Genomic DNA, 22,032 nt, shown 5'->3' on the forward strand with positions numbered 1-22,032 from the left:
CCGCCCCTCGCCAGATCTGGCGAGGGGCGGCCTCGCCCATGGCCGGCGAGGGGCGGCCTCGCCAGATCTGGGCGAGGCGACCCTCACCGGCGACAGGTGAGGTCGCCCCTCGCCCAGCCCTTCCTGGGCTTCGCCGGTGGCCGGCTCGGCCGGCAACTGGCCGGTGAGGGGAGAAAAGAAAAAAAAGAAAAGAAAGGAAAAAGGAAAGAAGAGGAAAATAAAAAAAGAAAAAAAAGGAAAAAAATTATTTAAAATAAAAAATGCTGACTGTACACGCTGACTCATTCTCCGGCGAGCCACGTCGGCGTCAGAAATTAATAAAAAATTGCACGTCGGATTTCCGGCCAAACTTACCGGAGTTGACACTTAAGTGATCTCTTTTCCTCCGACTTGGCACCAAAGTGATTCGAAAAAAAGTTATGGCACCAAAGTGATCTTCGTACACAACTTATGGCACTTGTAGTGTCCTTTTGCCGAAGAATTTACATACTTATCTAGTGCTTTCACGATTTTTACTAATTCAGATTATATCATTGGCTTGAAATATTGCACTACTTATGTTATCTTTAAATCGGAGGATAATTTTACATGATAGAATTTGAATCCACTTTGAATAAAATTAGATGTAGACTCTGAGGGACAATTTAGTTAATATGAATCTTTCTTCTATCATGATTTTATGCATATTATTTCTCTTGCGAAAGTTCACGTTGACTACATCATTTCGAGCAATATAACAAAGGGTTAATACCACGAAAAATCCCAAATTGGTACATGTGTGATAAATTTACCCCAAATTAATTTTTTGACTACCAAAAACTCCAAATTAGTACATTTGTGACGAATTTGCCCTTCGTTAAATTGGATTAACATATCGAAAAATCATAAACGGGTACACTTATAACAAACGGAGGGTAAAACCCCGAAATGGTACACGCATCAACTACGACGTGTCATCTAACTCAGAAATTTGAGGGTAAAATTTAGTGGAAACTAATGGAGGGTAAAATTGTCACATGTATACCAATTTGAAGCTTTAGGTTGTCAAAAAATTAGTTTTGGGTAAATATGTCACAAGTGTACCAATTTGGGGTTTTTCGTGGTATTAACGTGTTGACACCTCATTTTCAAAAATAAAACAAATAAAAAATATAAAAAAATCCAAATTTTTTTAAATAAATAAATAAACAAAAATTCTGGTTTTTTTTTTTTGATCAATAACAAAAATTCTGGTTCAAATCAGCCCAATTGGGCCCACTTCACGCGTTTGGCCCGCTGCCCGTCTGGCCCTCCTTTCTTTCCTTGCTTGGGCCGAATTCGGCCCTAGTTTTCTCTTTTCTTTTTCTCTCTTTTGTCCTTGGGCCCAATCTTTTCCTTCAAGGCCTACTACAGCCATGCCAGCCCAGCCTGTTGCCTTTCTTCTTCCCTAGCACGCTCACGTCTGTGAGCAGAGCGATGGCGACGCTCACTTCGGTGAGCAATGATGATGAACAGCGTTCGTGAGACTCACAAGAGGTGACGGTAGCAAATCCAAGCTAAAAAAATGTTCTAGAACCTATTGAGCTGGCTGATCGTTGGGGAAATGACAGAAAAAGATTCCACGAGCCGGGGGATAACAAACCGGGAGAGAGAGTTGGCTGCAGGGAGTTCAACCGAAAAAGGGGGAGAAAGATCGGAAAGGAAGAGAGGGGAGGAAAAGGTATGTGAGGAGAGCATACCGGAGGTTCGGGTCGCTTGCCGAAGCCCAATTTTCCGAAGCCGATTTTCATCACTTTTCATCCAAAATCATGTCAGAATCGTAGTTCATTCATTGAGAAAGAGGAATCATAGCCGGAAGTCCCATTTGCCGTCGCCAATTGAATCTCCGTTTCTGTCTAGGTGAGCTCCTCAAATATGCTTTGTTTTGTCCTGTTTGTTTTAGCCGTTTATTGAGTTTGAGAGTATTGGAATGAATTGATGAGATTGTGGACAAATCCTGTGATATTAAAGCTGAGTCATAGAATGTAATGACGATTTGGAGTGTGATATATCAATGTTGAGTCGAGAATTGCACTAAAACCGAGTCTAGAATTCATGTTTTAAATCATGCGTCAACTGTTCGCTAAAATGCTTGAATGAGATGTTGGAGGCTTAGAACACCGAACTGGATTGTGAAAATTTTGAGTGAGTTTCGATTAACTGAGATGAAGTTGATATGAAATATGTTGATTCAGGTCTTTATGCATCACAATTGAGTTGAGAATCGCATTGAATCTCATGTTGGAATGTACTTCTTAAACTGCATGCTAGCTATTTGATGAAATGCATGAATGAAGTGTTGAATCAATTCGTGAATGAAAACGTCTGGTTGAATCACAGTTCATGCTTGATTTGTTCTAAAATGATTATTCGCTCCCTATTTTACGTTTCCTTGTGATTTTTGTGGCATATTAATGTTTCTCCGAGTCGGCCATGGTTGAAATTTTCACCGGATTTATTCTCCTCGCCGGAGATGTGCCCGCAGTTTGAGGCTGCTACCGTTAGTTTTCAATCCCTATTTCGTACATGTGATTGCTTGTTTGTTTAGATTTAGGATTTGTTGTTGTGGCCGGAAGTTTGTTGGCCGTAAAATGTAAGTTATAACGTTATCTTTTTATGCGAAAAATTTATGAAATCTAGGATCTTCATGATTTTCACAATAAGAGAGATGAAAACATACCTTTGTCCATAGCATTTTCCCTTGAAGATAATTGTTGCAGAAAACAGAAGAAATGAAGAAATCTGATTTCTTTCCCTTAACCCACTTTTTGCTTAATGTATCTTATCGATGGAGGATAAAAATACAACGTTCTTTTCGTACGTTATTGTGAGTGGAGAGAGGATCAGACTCTATTTATATATACCCTTTCAAGTGGTGCCTTCTATCAAAGCATATTCCACTTCATAAGAGTCACACCTCTACAGAGGAACTTTTAACTTTTCAATAGAATTACACATTTTCATCTATTTTTCATAGCCAATACGTTTTAGCACTTAAATATTTACTAAACCATTAATTCATAACATCACGTGGGCTACATTATTCTTACATAAAATGGAATTTGGTTGCCAGAGTTTATTTTTGTGGCTAGTGTGTGATGAGGGATGACGATCGCTGTAAGTTGTCGTTGACGGAAGTTCGGCGGTGATCGGAATAGATGGACGACGGCAAGGGTTAGAAAATCAGTGGTAATGGATTCCCAATGGTGCTGGTGATGTTTCGGTGGAGAAGCTCTCTCAGTACAGGTCTCGGGAAGAAGAAGACCAGAATAAAAGAGAAAAGAAAAAGAAAAAAGAAAATAGAAAAAAAAAAGAAATAAAATCTGGAAATAAAAGATTCGGGTCAAATCTGGTTAATGGATCCGGATCAGGTTGCAAACCAAGCTGAACCAAAGATGTTGTGGGCTAAGGGAATAAGCTAGGCCAGATAGAGAAAGATGTGGGCTGATATAGTATTGAGCCAGATGGAATTTGATAATTTGGTTTTATCCGGATTGGGCCAGTCCGAATTTAGACTCGACTTGGACCTTCTGGGTCCGGGTCAGACCGACTAATTGGATCGAGCTTCCTGACCCGGTCCGAAGTCCCTTTCTCTATAATAAAAATATAAAAAAAATCAGAAAATTCAGAAAAATAAAAAATATGAGAAAAGCTGAAAAATGTAGAATTCACTTAGTTTAGGACTTTTAATGATCACCTTAGGTTTGAACAAAATTTGATTCCAAATTGAATAAGCCTTTAGGGCTTTACCTTAGGGATTTTTTATTGCATTTTTTCTTTTAGAGATGATGCTAGGTCGTTGTTTGTGCACCTTCATTTTGATTTCATTTGATTGTGCACCTTAAATACATTGTTTGTTGTTTTTCCCTTTTAGAACTGTTAGGATAAAATTTAAAATTATCGATTAGTGAAAGACTGCTCTAACACGTTGGTTAGCAAATAGTCAAGTTTAGGTACCGAAATGGCATTAGTTGAAAAACTAGTGTAATTAAGTCTCTGATCCCTAAGAATCTCTAGTTGCGTATGCATCAAGACGATACTCCCACGTCTCGATTTTAGGGTTTCTAGCCAACTTTCAATTGTGGCTAGTGGCGACTCCAAATTGAATACATAGATTTAAATAATCAATGTCACGCGAGGTATGGACTTAGACAGGGTCCCACAAAATACCTCTAAGCCTATTCTCCTGAGGCGGCCTTTGAGGGTTAGGTCGCAACATAACCCTATAACAAATACAATCTTAGACTCGTATAACGCACTGATATCTTATATAAAAGTTAGTTAGCATTCGCTATATTTTCCTCGGTCCATGGTTTTCCTCAAACCATGCTTCTAATTGGTGGATTACAATTGATGAACACATGTCCATATTGGTAACTCACTAAGTAGAAGACTAGTTAGATGAAGTTTCGTCCCATTAGAAATCGACGAAAATATGACACCTTTAGGATAAATAGGTATTGATCTTCAAACAACAAATCTCCCAACAAGCAGTCAATTATAGGCATAGGTTACACGAAATTTTAGAAAACGATGAAATTTCTCTTTGATGGCTCTCTCTGATCATTTGCTTGGGAAAGCACCGTATAGACCTTTTTTAAGTTTCTATCTATAATTTGTCACGTCAAGTTATCATTAAGTCAATTACATAAATCAATTTTATCTTACCAATTAAGGATTTCCCATCAATAGTCAATATCATGTGGCTCTCTATGAACGAGACATCACTGCAGTCGCGTAACTGAGTAGCACCCCTCTGCATCATGCGAGATTCCTTAATTTGCTACCCACGAAAGTGATGTTGCGGATACATCCCAAAATGGTCAAGTGTTTTCTGGTTACTATGCATCGATGATGACAAACGCCTGTTGTCCAGGAAAGCGAAAGAAGCTTATTCGATTCCCTCAGATTGCGCGGCGAGGCGACGCGAGAAGAAATTTGTTACTTTAAACGAGCAAAATATCATTGGATACTATAATTTAACTAATATTAAATACACATCCGACGTAATCTTGTTTTAGAGAAGCCATATCCATCATTATTAACTTTGATGATCGGTCAATGTTTCAAACTAGAACTACTCATGTCAATGACGGTGGATGCGGTTCATGTGTCGAATGAATTATACACGCTCTTATGCCACATAGGAATCCAATTATGATTCCTGTAACTTGTGATCCGCATGCATGCAGATGGAGATCTTATAGCAGACGGCTATGGGGACACCCTATCGATTGCATCCCAATAAAGAAAAATGTGAGGCTCCGCGACTAGCCCAACTTGCATGGAATTAGAAAAATGTGAGGCTCCACGACTAGCCCAACTTGCATGGAATTAATGGCTCCTACGATGCCGCTATCAAGTTTACAGTCGAGGCCACGGGGACCAATCATCCACACCCTTCCGAAGCACTCGAGCTAGACGTACCGCGTGCTCTCACGTCAATGATCCCTAAGCTTTATGCAATTGGCCTCCTTCACCAACTAATTAATCAGGTCGCTTCTCGGCTAATTATAAGATTTCAATGAATTTTCATATTAGCATATTACAACTAGATAAATATGCTGTAGCTCGTTTGAACATGGTCTGTCCAATTGTTACAATTAGAAGCAACTAAGTTTTATATTATCTGCTCTAGCAATAGACCAAATTCTCTACGTGACTTCTCTAATATCTCTCACACGTTACGTTAATAATAGGTATTATTTATCAATTGAGAAGATGTAGAAACAATAAAAGGGCTTATGCCATGTAAATGGTATCTCCGAAAGCCGGGTAGGAGAAAATGGTGTGCGGTCAAGAATTTTTTGTCAAATAGTAGATTTGGGGTTTCTTACAATGCCATTTCATTCGGCGTGGCTTTTGAAGATCACTCAGTGAATAGAGAGGTCATTTTCAGGGGACCAAATTGGCTTGTCACTTAGTCATGTGTGTGGTCCGTGTGGAATGAGTCGTCACTATTACATATCTATCAGCCACCGGCTAATTCTCAATGCCTATATGCAATTTTTCTACCCCCACAAAATAGCCAATCTGGTATCAATTGAAAAAAAAAATTCTAGTACAGAAGGTGGATCACGTGATGTACTGACACAATATCTCCTACAAGTCACTCGATAAGAAATGCACATAGCCTGTAAGCGAGAATACTTAATCGGCTTGACAATATAATGTATTGTAAAATGAACACGAAAACTAATTAGGATCTTATAATTTAAGTCAATATGAGAAAGAGAGAGAAATAAACGAGAAACAATAAATGATACTAAATATTTACATGGTTCGATTCGAGTGTTGGTATCTACATTCATGGAGAAAGCCGCAATAAATAATTCACTATATTAAAGAATCAGAGTTACAATCGCTTCCATGTTCGGGTGTTTCCCATCCCATACCAGTGTTTACAAATAAACAACTTAATTATATATAAAATTGATTGTTGAAGTCGAAATGTTTTTCTTTCTCTCTTCTCTCTCTATCGTCTTCTTCAAGCTTTAGCCATGGGGAAGGGTTTGAGCTAGTTTCACCCTCCTCTCCCATTGATTTTGTTTAAGGTTTTTTTGTTCTTTTTTTTCCTTCTCTTCCTATCTAAATTTGGGAGCTCTCTTCTCTCAGTCTAATTCTAGATTCGAGAGCTTGAACTCTCCTGATTTAGTTTTAGCTTTAGGAGCTTTTTTCTCTCGATTTAGATTTGGGAGTTTAATAATATTTCTAGTTTCAATGATGATTGTAGGAGCTTTGGCGTCTGGCTGAATCATGAAGATTTGCTCTTCCAAAATTTAGATTTGTGTTTTTTCAACATGTTTTGGTTGTCTCCATACGGCGATAGCGTGCATCGCTAATGGGCAGTGCCATAGTTATTAAAGTCCGACGTGTGTTCATTATTGAAGATGATACAAGATCCAGTGATCGGCCGCTGATTATTTTACTTGACAAATTCATTTTATGGAATAAGTATGTGCTTAACTCTGCCAGTGTTATGTTGATCCTTCTTGTATTTCTAGATTTGGTTTTGTTTTGTTGTATTCTGGGCTTTGCTATGCTTTGATTTTCTTTGCCATAAAAGTCAATATACTTCTCATGTACCATTTTGAGTAACGAATACAATTTTCTTTCGACAAAAAAAATTATAGATAAAAATCACAACACAAAATTCATTGTGTTTGTGTCCTTGCGGACTGAAAAACGAGAAGATCGTGCGTTCTTTCTCTCCTCTTCGAGTGGCTCTTTTGTCTCAGAAGAATACACACCTCTCTACTCTTTTTCTTCTTCTTTGTGCGGCTAATTAGGGCGCGAATGACAATATTTCTCTTTCCCGGCCCTATTTCTGGCTAGAAATAGAAAAATCTATTTGTATTCTCCGGACGAGTTTTTGAGTAAAAAGTAGAGTTTGATAACAATACAAAATTTCTATTCCCGGAATAAAAATTCGTTTGATAGGTTATTCTTAAATTTCTGTTCCCAGCGGCTGATGGCGGGCAAGCGGCAGCCGAGCGGCGGGGAGCGGGCGGGCGGTGGCGGCGAGTGGGCAGTGGTGGGCGGCAAGGGTGAGCAATAAAAGAGAGTTGTTATTTCTATTTCTGTTACAGAAACAGAAAAGTATAAAATTTTAATTTCTCATTTCTGTTCAAAATCTATTTTTGAGCTAAAATTTGTCCCAGAAATAAAAAAATAAAATTATTTTAACAAACGGATTTCTGTTCTAAACCTGCTCTCGTGAAAAAAATAAAAAAACAGGAAAATCGAATAATTATCATTCGCACCCTTAGGATTTTCTCAAAGAACCCTCCTGAGCGGCCCCATCTTTTAAAGAACAAGAAAAGCAAAAGTAAAACCTACATCTTACTTTATTTTCTTTCCCCCTTTTTTCAAGCCCTCTTGATCCCACACGAGAAATGAATATTTTAGAATAAGGGTGGCCCTTTTGTTCTTGTAGCACCCGGGAGTCTCTTTTGTTTTAACCGCATAAAAAACTCCATTTCTTGAATCTCTTTGTGCGGTCAAACTTGGATATTTATTTAATCGAGTCGGGTTCTGTAAACGGCTCAAATTCGAGACATAATTTAACTATATGGATACGTATACATTAATTGAAAATAAGAATAATTATTCAAAATTCAACATTATCATGTTGATGTCATTACTTAAAACATATATTACCCGATAATCTTTCTTTAATTGGGGCAAACAAGGAGGTGAAATCAAACTAAATATGACAAATTATAATGTGGTACCGTACTTGGAAATCATGCATAAAATGAGGACAAAATAGTTGACAAAGTTATATAAGGAGGGTTGCTCAACTCAAGGATCGTTAAATCAAGCCGAGTTGAACTCATCTTAAAAAAGTCATTGAGTCATCATTCTCTAGTGAGAAGAAACAATGGGTTCCGCCGGACTTGAATCGGCCACAAAGCCACACGCAGTTTGCATTCCATACCCTGCACAAAGCCACATCGGGGCCATGCTCAAGCTAGCAAAGCTCCTCCATCACAAGGGCTTCCACATCTCCTTCGTCAACACTGAGTTCAACCACCGACGGCTCGCCAGAGCCCGAGGCCTCGAGTTCGTGAACGGAACACTGAGCGACTTTCAGTTCCTGACGATCCCCGACGGTCTTCCCCCTTCGGATGCGGACGCGACGCAGGACATGCCGACGCTCTGCGACTCGGCGAGGAGCTTCATGGTCGGACCCTTCGGCGATCTTGTATCGAGCCTGGGCTCAAACCCGAGCCTCCCTCCGGTGACTTGCATCGTCTCGGATGGTTTCATGCCGTTTACGACGAGCCCTGTGGCTTCGAGATATGGGATTCCTCTTGTACACTTGTTTACTGTTTCCGGTTCTGCCCTCATGGCGGTGAAGCAATTGCGAGCCCTCGGAGAAAACGGTCTTTCACCACTCACCGGTAATGGATAAATTTTTTTTTGACTTCAATCACAACAGGCGATCGTATTTCGTCATACAGAGGAACCGAGCCAATTTAACTCCTGCCTGAGTAGAACCAAGATATTCTTCCTTTTACAGTTTTTATATACACTGTACAGAGTCTTAAATTCCTCAACTTATTGCATTTATACTAATTCAGTCCTAAACCTTTCACTTGGACCAATTTAGTTCTAAACCTTTTCATATTTGTACCAATTCAGTCCATCCGGCTAATTTAGGCAGAAAATCACTGACGTGAACACCGGCTATCCAAACTGGCATGAGCGGCAGATAGTTGGCGCTGATGTGAAATTTATAAACAAATTTTTTGAATTTTTTAAATTTTTAAATTTTTTTTTCCTCTTTTTTTTCCCTTCCTTCTCCTTCCTTGGGCCTGTGGTTGGTACTCGGCCATGGCCGGCGACCGGCCACAGGGTACTAGCCACAGGCGATGGCGGCCTGGGGGAGGGCTGCCCTTGCTAGATCTGGTGAGGGCAATCCTCGCCCAGACCATGAGGGTCTAGCCCTCGCCAGATTCGGCGAGTACAACCCTCCTCTGTGGCCAGTGGGGGCTACAACGCCCTCACTGGTGGCCGACCAAGTACCGGCCACAAGCAAAGGAGAAGGAAGGAAAAAAGAAAGGGAAAAGCATTTAAAAAGTATTAAAAAATTCAAAAAATTGTTAAAAATTGTCCACGTAAGTGCCGGGCTGTCCACGTCAGCGATTTCCAGTTTAAATTGATCGGATGGACTGAATTGGTACCAATGTGAAAAGATTTAGGACTAAATTGATCTAATTGAAAGATTTATGATTGAATTGGTACCAGTACGATAAGTTTAGGACTTTGTTGGTACTTTTCCCAATAGGTTTGAGCGTTATTCCCATCACATTTTCCGAAGAGTTCACTTACTTAATGAATTCATCATCCCATTAGACTACACTTGATGAGGAATTGCATATTATGCCATTCTCCTGGAAATTATTCTTCAGTCAGATCATCTGTGATTATATGCATGTTTTTGAACACCTAAGAAGAGCAGAAATCTATGTATTATATATCCAAGACTTGCATATTATATGATTTGTGACTTATAATGCATTCAAAGAGGAGGAAAAGCACCGTAATTGAATCTGTTACTATTTGGTGATTTTGCCTGGATATGAATGCATGCAGATGAATCCCAATTGATGAACGGGTATGGGAACACCCCTATTGATTGGATCTCGGGAATGAAAAACATGAGGCTGCGTGACTTGCCCAACTTCTTCCGAATCACTGGCTCTGACGATACCTTGTTCAACTTCACAACCGACGTGGTCGACAGGATTGGTAATGCCATGGCGACCATTGTCCACACCTTCGAGGCGCTTGAGCCGGATGTGCTATGCGCTCTCTCCTCAATGATCCCAAGGGTTTATCCGGTCGGACCACTCCACTTGATGATCAATCGAATGGCCCGAGACGAATCGTTCATCTCGAAGAACATCGAGTGCAATCTCTTGGAAGAGCACGACGAATGCCTCGAGTGGTTGGACTCAAAGATGCCCAAGTCCGTGATCTATGTGAACTTTGGGAGTATAGCATTCGTGACGCACCAACAGTTGGTTGAATTTGCGATGGGATTGGCTAATAGCAATTGGTGTTTCTTGTGGGTCTTGAGGCCTGACTTAGTGAATGGAGACACCGCGATTCTTCCTCGAGAGTTTGCTGAGAAAACAAGAGAGAGAGGCTTTTTATCTGGGTGGTGCCCGCAAGAGAGAGTGCTGAACCACCCTTCAATTGGAGGTTTCTTGACGCATTGTGGCTGGAACTCGACCATCGAGAGCTTGTCGGCTGGAGTGCCGATGCTGTGTTGGCCGTGCTTCGGAGACCAACAGACGAATTGCAAGTATATATGTGATGATTGGGGGATCGGGTTGGAGATGGATAGTAATGTGAAGAGAGATGAAGTGGAGAGGCTTGTGAGGGAGTTGATGGAAGGAGAGGTGGGGAGGAAAATGAGAAGCAAGGCCAGGGAGTGGAAGAAGATGGCAGAAGAAGCCGCCGGTGAAAAAGGGTCATCTTTCATGAATTTGGATAAGTTGATGGACGAGGTTTTTCTTAAGTAGGGTAATATTTTCCTCCATTTCTGCTTAAATAGTGTAATTAGAGGACTTTCTTTGACTAAGTACTCTGATTAACAAAGTTATAAGCATGGATATTCTTTGCGTACAAACTTAATTAAACTAAAAAAAAAACGTGCTTGTTTTTGTCCTGATTAGTGAAAATGGCTCTGATTGGCATACAAAGATATTGACATCGTTTGTGCGCAAACTTAACTAAGAACGAATGTGAAGAGTGTCCATAGTTACATTCTAGAAAACTCTCTTTCTATTACGAAAGAAGAAAGATATGATATTTTTTTTAGGTAGAGGCACATTGTTTGTTTTGATGACAAAGTATTGCCGGTGGTAGGGTTTGAAGCTTTTTAAAAATTGGACTTGGACGGAATTAGACATGTTGGCTCTTCTTTTGGACTTAAGCCCAATCGACTAAAGGCTCGACTGCCAACATTAACGTACGTAACATAGATTTTTCTTTTGGTTCGATGATGTTCTAATTTCTAATTTGAGAAGACTATCTCGCTCACATCTTTAATTGGTAGGTACAATGTAGTAATTATTCGTGTACAAATATTACTATTTACTTATTTTACATAAAAAGTGAAAACTTCTCGACTGATAAGAATATGCAAATGGAACACTAACGTAATTGAAGCTATTAAAAAGTACATCACATAAAAATTTCATTTTTTGATTAATAAATATATATTCGCAAGTGTAAAATAGATGTCCTAAAAATATAAAATCTTTCACGACTTATGTAATTTTTCAAAATTACACACCTCAACCTTTCTAACCATGCTATCCACCCATCGGTGGCCGCGTTGGTTTGCACTCAGTTACTTTCACGAGAGGTCCTGGGTTCAAACTCGCCCATCGGTGATTTAAGTAGGGGGTCGTGGCGGTGGGATGCTGCGCTAGCCCCCCTCGAGGACTAGTCGGGCATCACCGCTGGTTTGAGCCCTAGCTCGCCGGCCGCGCGGACACCTCGGTTATCAAAAAAAAAAAAAAAACCTTTCTAGCCATGCTTTTAATGGTCTCATTTCTAGTGAGATGTCTTGTCTTTCCAAACTTGTATCTCTCGATCTCTCTCAAAATGCTCATGGTTTGAAAGGTACTTGGACCTTTCCAACAGCAATTTGTCTGGCTTGATCCCTCTGTCACTCTTGGATTTTGAACAGCTTGATCATTTGGACTTTTCGGGGTACAACTTTGATGCTACATCGAACCTAGAAATGCTCCCAAAGCTAAAAAATTCTTCAATTCCTCGGTCTTTCACATTGTATAAAACAAACCAGTCGAGGGCAGTGGTGACCAAACACAGTTCGACCTAGAGGAACTACGAAGCGCCTTGAATACCACTCGAATAGTTCAAATACATGGACTTCTCTGGTAACAATCTTCCCAATCGTTTTCCGAGATGGATTTGGGAGGCGGGGAAGAGCACGCTGGAACGCTTGGACCTGTTGGGCAACTTGATTATGGGAAGTCTGCAACAATTCCAATGGACGGTGTTGCAGTACATTAATCTTGAAGATAACCTTCTCCAAGGACCGCTTATCTTCCACCTTCCATGACCAATTATGTCTCGAAAACAGTTTCAGCGGAGAGATTCATCTTCTTTTTGTGTTCTGGGTTCACTTCAGAGCCTAGATTTGTCGTACAACAATTTCAGTGGCACCATACCTCAGTGCTTGGGAAACTCGAGCGGCCATTGGTCATTGGACTTCAGCAACAATCACTTTGAGGGGGCATTACCGCCATCCTTGGCCAACTGGACCCAGTTAGTCCTTCTAGATCTTAGTTATAATTAAATAAGCGATTCTTGCCCTCATTGGCTTGAAACTTTGCCGCTTTTAGCTAAACTTCATATGAGGGCAAACGAATTCCATGGTACCATTGATGAACTCAGGAGTAAATCTCCCTTTCCTTTGTTGCTTTTGTTTAGTGTTGCTGAAAATGACTTCGGTGGTCAATTGCCTTGAACATACTTGGAAAATTTTCAAGCCATGGCCACGAGGATTGGGACAAGATCAACATTAATTGATCTGTCTGACAATAGGTTTGAAGGACCCCTTCCGGTGCCTCCGCCAAATTACATATTATTTCATTTTAAATAAGGGTTAATATCACGAAAAACCCTAAACTGGTACACTTATGACACATTTACCCCAAACTATTTTTTTGACCATAAAAAACCCCAAACTGGTACACCTGTGATAATTTTATCCTGAACTATTTTTTTGACCACCAAAAATCCCAAACTGGTATACCTGTGATAATTTTACCCTGAACTTACCACAAAAAACCCTAAACTGGTACATATGTGACAATTTTACCCTGAATTAAAATTTTAATATTATTTTTTTATATTTTTTTTCGAATTTTTATTTATTTTTTATTCTTTTCTTTTCTTTTGTTTTTCATCTTCAAACCCTGGCCGGTCGCCAGTCCGGCGACCGGCCAGAAGCGGAAGCCGGCGAGGGCCGCCCTCGCCGGCGTCGTGCGGCCCTCGCCCGACGTCGGATCTGGCGAGGGCGACCCTCGCCTGCGTCGGGCGAGGGCCGCCCTTGCCCGATCGGGCGAGGGTCGCCCTTGCCACGGGCGAGCGAGGACGGCCTCGCCCGAGCGGCAGCGAGGGTCGCCCTTGCCAAATCCGGCGTCGGGCGAGGGTCGCCCGACACCGGCGAGGGCGGCGCTCGCCCGATACGGCAAGGGTCGCCCTCGCCGCGCGGCGAGGGCGGCCCTCGCCGGTTTTCGCCTCTGGCCGGTCGCCGGACCGGCGACCGGCCAGAGGTTGAAGGTGAAGGAAAAAAAAAGAAAAGAAAAGAAAAAAGAAAAAATTCAAAAAAATTCAAAAAAATAATATTAAAAATTTGTTCGGGGTAAAATTGTCACATGTGTACCAGTTTAGGGTTTTTTGTGGTATGTTTGGGGTAAAATTATCACAGGTGTACCAGTTTTGGGTTTTTTATGGTCAAAAAAATAATTTGGGGTAAATGTGTCACAAGTGTACCGGTTTAGGGTTTTTCGTGGTATTAACCCTTTAAATAATAACTTCACAGGAGATACCGATGTCAGTTTGCAATACTGCAACTTATCTTGATGTCCTAAACTTGTCAAACAACAGCTTGAATGGCTCGATTCCCCCATGTTTGGTGAGTTTCCACGTGTTTCTCTCAGTCATAAGCATTGGCATGAACAATTTACAGGGCAAGATCCCGGAGGACATTGCTGAGAAATGTAAATTGAGGAGTCTCGATTTGAACCGAAATGAACTGGAGGGCCCATTGCCTGGATCTTTAGCAACCTGCACGATGTTGCAGGTTCAAGATGTCAGTGACAACAAGATTGCGGGTGCATTCCAAGATGGGTTGGAAACCCTTCCTCAATTGTGAGTTCTGATTCTCAGGCTAAATGAACTCTCTAGCACAGTGAACTGTCCTACTACGGATCATTACTTCCGAATGTTGAGAATTTTGGACCTGTCAAACATTAACTTCACCGATGCTTTTCCTACCGAGTACATCTCAAATTTTAAGCAATGCTGGATGCAGATACTGGACAAGATGATCTACTGTACATACTAGGCAAATGTTAACCATTTCTAGAAGTTCCATTTTTTTATGAACCCGTTTATAGATTCCGCGGCAATGATATTAAAAGGAATGGAGATCCAGCTGGCGAAAATATGGAATGCCTCCATAATCATCTGACTTGTCCAATAATAATTTCCAAACGGAAATCCCTGGGACCATTGGAGAGCTTGTTTTGCTTCAAGGTTTACACATTTCTCACAAAAACATCACAGATTTTATAACTCAATCAACCACGAATCTTGCCTAGCTTGAACGGTTATGCCTTTCTTCAAACAAGCTCGCCGGTGTGATTCCTTCAGAGTTGGCAGGCCTGACATCCCTCTCGATCTTAAACCTCTCAGAGAACCGCCTTACGGGTCCTATACCCCAAGGGAACAATTTTACTACGTTTAAGGATGAATCCTACCTTGGTAACTTGGAGTTATGCGGATTTCCTCTGTCGAAAGCATGCATCCGGATGCATTGGATTGGAAGACCGGGTTGATGGGTTATGGATGTGGACTACTGTGGGGACTATCCATTGGATATGTTGTCTTACAACTTAGGACACCGATGTGGTTCGTGAGAATGTTCGAAGAAAAATCCTATGAAAATGCATGAAACGCCGAGCATGACGAATTGGAAGTTGTTGATCCTAGTTATATTTAACCCAAACTTAGTTCTATGCCGAGCTCCATTAAACTCTCAAGTTAACCCATATTTAGGAGCAAAGCAGCACATGACACAACGGGGTGGCCACATGGAAACTATTTTCTCGACACCTAGTCCATGGCACAAAGGTGAAGATTCTGACAAATTGAAGAAAGCTATCAAGAGGGAAGAATTTACATACTTATCTAGTGCTTTCACGATTTTTACTAATTCAGATTATATCACTGGCTCGAAATATTGCACTACTTATGTTATCTTTAAATCGGAGGATAACTCTACATGATAGAATTTGAATCCACTTTGAATAAAATTAGACGTACACTCTGAGGGACAATTTAGTTAATATGAATCTTTCTTCTATCATGATTTTATGCATATTATTTCTCTTGCGAAAGTTCACGTTGACTACATCATTTCGAGCAATATAACAAAGGGTTAATATCACGAAAAATCCCAAATTGGTACATCTGTGATAAATTTACCCCAAACTAATTTTTTGACTACCAAAAACTCCAAATTAGTATATTTGTGACGAATTTGCCCTTCGTTAAATTGGATTAACATCTCGAAAAATCATAAACGGGTACACTTATGACAAACGGAGGGTAAAACCCCGAAATGGTACACGCGTCAACTACGACGTGTCATCTAACTCAGAAATTTGAGGGTAAAATTTAGTGGAAACTAATGGAGGGTAAAATTGTCACATGTATACCAATTTAAGGCTTTAGGTTGTCAAAAAATTAGTTTTGGGTAAATTTGTCACAAGTGTACCAATTTGGGGTTTTTCGTGATATTAACGTGTTGACACCTCATCTTCAAAAATAAAACAAATAAAAAAATATAAAAAAATCCAAAATTTTTTAAATAAATAAATAAACAAACATTCTGGTTCAAATCAGCCCAATTGGGCCCAATTCACGCGTTTGGCCCGCTGCCCGTCTGGCCCTCCTTTCTTTCCTTGCTTGGGCCGAATTCGGCCCTATTTTTCTCTTTTCTTTTTCTCTCTTTTGTCCTTGGGCCCAATCTTTTCCTTCAAGGCCTACCACAGCCATGCCAGCCCAGCCTGTTGCCTTTCTTCTTCCCTAGCACGCTCACGTCTGTGAGCAGAGCGATGGCGACGCTCACTTCGGTGAGCAATGATGATGAACAGCGTTCGTGAGGCTCACAAGAGGTGACGGGAGCAAATCCAAGCTAAAAAAATGTTCTAGAACCTATTGAGCTGGCTGATCGTTGGGGAAATGACAGAAAAAGATTCCACGAGCCGGGGGATAACAAACCGGGAGAGAAAGAGTTGGCGTCAGGGAGTTCAATCGAATAAGGGGGAGAAAAAGATCGGAAAGGAAGAGAGGGGAGGAAAAGGTATGTGAGGAGAGCATACCGGAGGTTCGGGTCGCTTGCCGAAGTCCAATTTTCTGAAGCCGATTTTCATCACTTTTCATCCAAAATCACGTCGGAATAGCAGTTCATTCATTGAGAAAGAGGAATCATAGCCGGACGTCCCATTTGCCGTCGCCGATTGAATCTCCGTTTCTGTCCAGGTGAGCTCCTCAAATATGCTTCGTTTTGTCCTGTTTGTTTTAGCCGTTTATTGAGTTTGAGAGTATTGGAATGAAATGATGAGATTGTGGACAAATCCTGTGATATTAAAGCTGAGTCATAGAATGTAATGACGATTTGGAGTGTGATATATCAACATTGAGTCGAGAATTGCACTAAAACCGAGTCTAGAATTCATGTTTTAAATCGTAAGTCAACTGTTCGCTAAAATGCTTGAATGAGATGGTGGAGGCTTAGAACACCAAACTCGATTGTAAAAATTTTGAGTGTGTTTCGATTAACTGAGATGAAGTTGATATGAAATATGTTGATTCAGGTCTTTATGCATCACAATTGAGTTGAGAATTGCATTGAATCTCATGTTGGAATGTACTTCTTAAACTGCATGCTAGCTATTTGATGAAATGCGTGAATGAAGTGTTGAATCAATCCGTGAATGAAAACGTCTGGTTGAATCACAGTTCATGCTTGATTTGTTCTAAAATGATTATTCGCTCCCTACTTTACGTTTCCTTGTGATTTTTGTGGCATATTAATGCTTCTTCGAGTCGGCCATGGTTGAAATTTTCGCTGGATTTATTCCCCTCGCCGGAGATGTGCCCGCAGTTTGAGGCCGTTACCGTTAGTTTTCTATCTCTGTTTCATACATGTGATTGCTTGTTTATTTAGATTTAGGATGTGTTGTTGTGGCCGGAAGTTTCTTGGCCGTAAAATGGAATTTGGCTGCCGGAGTTTATTTTTGTGGCCGGTGTGTGATGAGGGACGCGGTCGCCGTAAGTTGTCGTCGACAGAAGTTCGGCGGTGATCGGAATAGATGGCTGACAGCGAGGGTTAGAAAATCAGTGGTAATGGATTCCCGACGGTGCTGGTGATGTTTTGGTGGAGAAGCTCTCTCAATACACGTCTTGGGAAGAAGAAGACAAGAATAAAAGAGAAAAGAAAAAGAAAAAGAAAAAGAAAATAGAAAATAGAAAAAAAGAGAAATAAAATCTGGAAATAAAAGATTCAAGTCAAATCTGATTAATGGATCCGGATCAGCTTGCAAACCGGGCTAAACCAAAGATGTTGTGGGCTAAGGGAATAAGCTAGGCCAGATAGAGAAAGATGTGGGTTGATATAGTATTGGGCCAGTCCGAATTTAGACTCAACTTGAACCTTCTGGGTCCAGGTCAGACCGACTAATTAGACTGAGCTTCCTGACCTAGTCCGAAGTCCCTTTCTCTATAATAAAAATATAAAAAAATCAGAAAATTCAGAAAAAAAATGTGAGAAAAGCTGAAAAATGTAGAATTCACTTAGTTTAGGACTTTTAATGATCACCTTAGGTTTGAACAAAATTTGATTCCAAACTGAATAAGCCTTTAGGACTTTACTTTAGGGATTTTTGACTGCTTTTTTTCTTTTAGAGACGATGCTAGGTCGTTATTTGTGCACCTTTATTTTGATTTCACTTGATTGTGCACCTTAAATACATTGTTTGTTGTTTTTTTCCCTTTTAGAACGGTTAGGACGAAATTTAAAATTCTCGATTAGTGAAAGACTGCCCTGACACGTTGGTTAGCAAATAGTCGAGTTTAGGTATCGAAATGGCATTAGTTGAAAAACTATGTAATCAAGTCTCGGATCCCTAAAAAAAAAAAAAGTCTCGGATCCCTAAGAATCTTTAGTTGCGTATGCATTAAGATGATACTCCCATGTCTCGATTTTAGGGTTTCTAGCCAACCTTTAATTGCGGCTAGTGGCGACTCCAAATTGAATACATAGATTTAAATAACTAATGTCACGCGAGGTATGGACTGAGGCAGGGTCCCACAAAATACCTCTAAGCCTATTCTCCTGAGACGGCCTTTGAGGGTTAGGTTGTGACATAACCCTATAACAAATACAATCTTAGACTCGTATGACGCACTGGTATCTTATATAAAAGTTGGTTAGGATTCGCTATATTTTCCTCGGTCCATGGTTTTCCTTAAACCATGCTTCTAATTGGTGGATTACAATTGATGAACACGGTCCATATTGGTAACTCACTAAGTAGAAGACTAGTTAGATGAAGTTTCGTCCCATTTGAAATCGACGAAAATATGGCACCTTTAGGATAATATAGGTATTGGTCTTCAAACAACAAATCTCCCAACAAGCAGTCAATTATAGTCATAGATTACACGAAAGTTTAGAAAACGATGAAATTTCTCTTTGATGGCTCTCTCTGATCATTTGCTTGGGCCAGCATCGTATATACCTATTTTAAGTTTCTATCTATAATTTGTCACGTCAAGTTATCATTAAGTCAATTACATAAATCAATTTTATCGTACCAATTAAGGATTTCTCATCAATAGTCAATATCATGTGGCTCTCTACGAACGAGACATCACTGCAGTCGCGTAACTGGGTAGCACCCCTCTGCATCATGCGAGATTCCTTAATTTGCTACCCACGAAAGTGATGTTGCGGATGCATCCCAAAATAGTCAAGTATTTTCTGGTTACTATGCATCGATGATGACAAACGCCTGTTGTCCAGGAAAGCGAAAGAAGCTCATTCGATTCCATCATATTGCGCGGCGAGACGACGCGAGAAGAAATTTGTTACTTTAAACGACCAAAATATCATTGGATACTATAATGGAACTAATATTAAATACACATCCGACGTAATCTTGTTTTAGAGAAGCCGTATCCATCATTGTTGACTTCGATTATTGATCAATGTTTCAAACTAGAACTACTCATGTCAATGACGGTGGATGCGGTTCATGTGTCGAATGAATTATACACGCTCTTATGCCACATAGGAATCCAATTATGATTCCTGTAACTTGTGATCCGCATGCATGCAGATGGAGATCTTATAGCAGACGGCTATGGGGACACCCTATCGATTGCATCCCAAGAAAGAAAAATGTGAGGCTCCGCGACTAGCCCAACTTGCATGGAATTAGAAAAATGTGAGGCTCCACGACTAGCCCAACTTGCATGGAATTAGAAAAATGTGAGGCTCCGCGACTAGCCCAACTTGCATGGAATTAGAAAAATGTGAGGCTCCACGACTAGCCCAACTTGCATGGAATTAATGGCTCCTACGATGCCGCTATCAAGTTTACAGTCGAGGCCACGGGGACCAATCATCCACACCCTTCCGAAGCACTCGAGCTAGACGTACCGCGTGCTCTCACGTCAATGATCCCTAAGCTTTATGCAATTGGCCTCTTTCACCAACTAATTAATCAGGTCGCTTCTCGGCTAATTATAAGATTTTAATGAATTTTCATATTAGCATATTACAACTAGATAAATATGTTGTAGCTCGTTTGAACATGGTCTATCCAATTGTTACAATCATACTAAAAGTTTGAGTCAATTAGAAGCAACTAAGTTTTATATTATCTGCTCTAGCAATAGACCAAATTCTCTACGTGACTTCTCTAACATCTTTCACATGTTACGTTAATAATAGGTATTATTTATCAATTGAGAAGATGTAGAAACAATAAAAGGACTTATGCCATGTAAATGGTATCTCCGAAAGCCGGGTAGAAGAAAATGGTGTGCGGTCAAGAATTTTTTGTCAAATAATAGATTTGGGGTTTCTTACAATGCCATTTCATTCGGCGTGGCTTTTGAAGATCACTCAGTGAATAGAGAGGTCATTTTCAGGGGACCAAATTGGCTTGTCACCTAGTCATGTGTGTGGTCCCTGTGGAATGAGTCGTCACTATTATATATCTATCAGCCACCGGCTAATTCTCAATGCCTATATGCAATTTTTCTACCCCCACAAAATAGCCAATCTGATATCAATTGAAAAAAAAAATCTAGTACGGAAGGTAGATCACGCGATGTACTGACACAATATCTCTTATAAGTCACTCGATAAGAAATGCGCATCGTCTGGAAGCAAGGATACTTGAACGCGAAAACTAATTAGGATCTTATAATTTAAGTCAATATGAGAAAGAGGGAGAAATAAACGAGAAACAATAAATGATATTAAATATTTACGTGGTTCGATCTGAGTGTTGGTACTTATATTCACGGAGAAAGCCGCAATAAATAATCCACTATATTTGAGAATCAAAGTTATAATCTCTTACACGTTCGGGTGTTTCCCATCCCATACCTAGATTAAGTCCAAACCCAAAGGCTGCGTTTTGGTCGTCCGGATTTCTAAACAGGATAGGACTGGATATGATAGGATAAGAAATCCTGGGATTTCTTCATATCCTATCCACTGTTTGGTGGACTACGGATTTAAAGTCGGATAGGATAATTTTTTTTTTTTTTGCTATTCACGGGTTCGGAGGAGTCGGTGAAGGAAAAAAAGCCGAGAAATTTTTTTGGTGAAAGCACACAAGGTGTGGGGATGAAGATGACGGCGAGTGGAGAGTAGGGTTTCTGGAAAAATAGACATTAGAAATCCTATCCAGGTCTATCCCACCCCCCCTTGGATTTTTTTATCTCGGCTATATCTGGTCTATATCCGACATTATCCTATCCTGGACCACCACCAAACACAGGATAGGATAAAACATATCCTATCCTGACTTTTATCCGGTCGACCAAACGTAGCCAAAGTGTTTACAAATAAACAACTCAATTATATATAAAACTGATTGTTGAAGCCGAAATGTTTTTCTTTCTCTCTTCTCTCTCTATCGTCTTCTTCAAGCTTCAGCCATGCGGGAGGGTTTGAGCTAGTCTCACCCTCCCCTCCAATTGATTTTGTTCAAGTTTTTTTTGTTCTTTTTTTTTCCTTCTCTTCCCATCTAAATTTGGAAGCTCTATTCTCACAGTCTAATTCTAAATTCGAGAGCTTGAACTCTCCTAATTTAGTTTTAGATTTAGGAGCTTTTTTCTCCCGATTTAGATTTGGGAGTTTAATAATATTTCTAGTTTTCATGATGATTGTAGGAGCTTTGGCGTCTGGCTGAATTATGAAGATTTGCTATTTCAAAAGTTAGATATGCGTTTTTTCAACATGTTTTGGTTGTCTCCATAAGGCGATGGCATGCACCGCCAATGGGCAATGCCATAGTTATTGGAGAAAGACTTTCCGGCGTGTGTTCATTACTAATGATGACACGAGATCCAGTGATCGGGCGCCAATTATTTTGCTTGACAAATTCGTTTTTATGGAAAAAGTATGTGCTTAATTCTACCAGTGCTATGTTG

At 40.3% G+C, this 22,032-nt stretch overlaps 1 protein-coding gene and 1 long non-coding RNA gene across 2 annotated transcripts; both read left to right on the forward strand.

Annotated features, from left to right (window-relative positions):
* Positions 1-1,369: 1,369 nt before the first annotated feature.
* On the forward strand, positions 1,370-17,019 carry LOC130137356 (uncharacterized). Its single transcript, XR_008815808.1, has 2 exons — positions 1,370-1,499; positions 16,473-17,019. It is a non-coding gene; the product is annotated as an uncharacterized LOC130137356 (long non-coding RNA).
* LOC115667537 (7-deoxyloganetin glucosyltransferase-like) lies at positions 8,308-11,153 on the forward strand. Its single transcript, XM_030589099.2, has 2 exons — positions 8,308-8,924; positions 10,120-11,153. The coding sequence occupies exons 1-2, from the start codon at positions 8,402-8,404 to the stop codon at positions 11,052-11,054; spliced, it is 1,458 nt and encodes a 485-aa protein (XP_030444959.2). The 5' UTR covers positions 8,308-8,401; the 3' UTR covers positions 11,055-11,153.
* Positions 17,020-22,032: the final 5,013 nt, after the last annotated feature.

This window comes from Syzygium oleosum, unplaced genomic scaffold (assembly GCF_021117445.2).
Source record: "Syzygium oleosum isolate NSW1041296 unplaced genomic scaffold, Sole_v2.1 Sole_v2.02, whole genome shotgun sequence".
NCBI lineage: Eukaryota > Viridiplantae > Streptophyta > Magnoliopsida > Myrtales > Myrtaceae > Syzygium > Syzygium oleosum.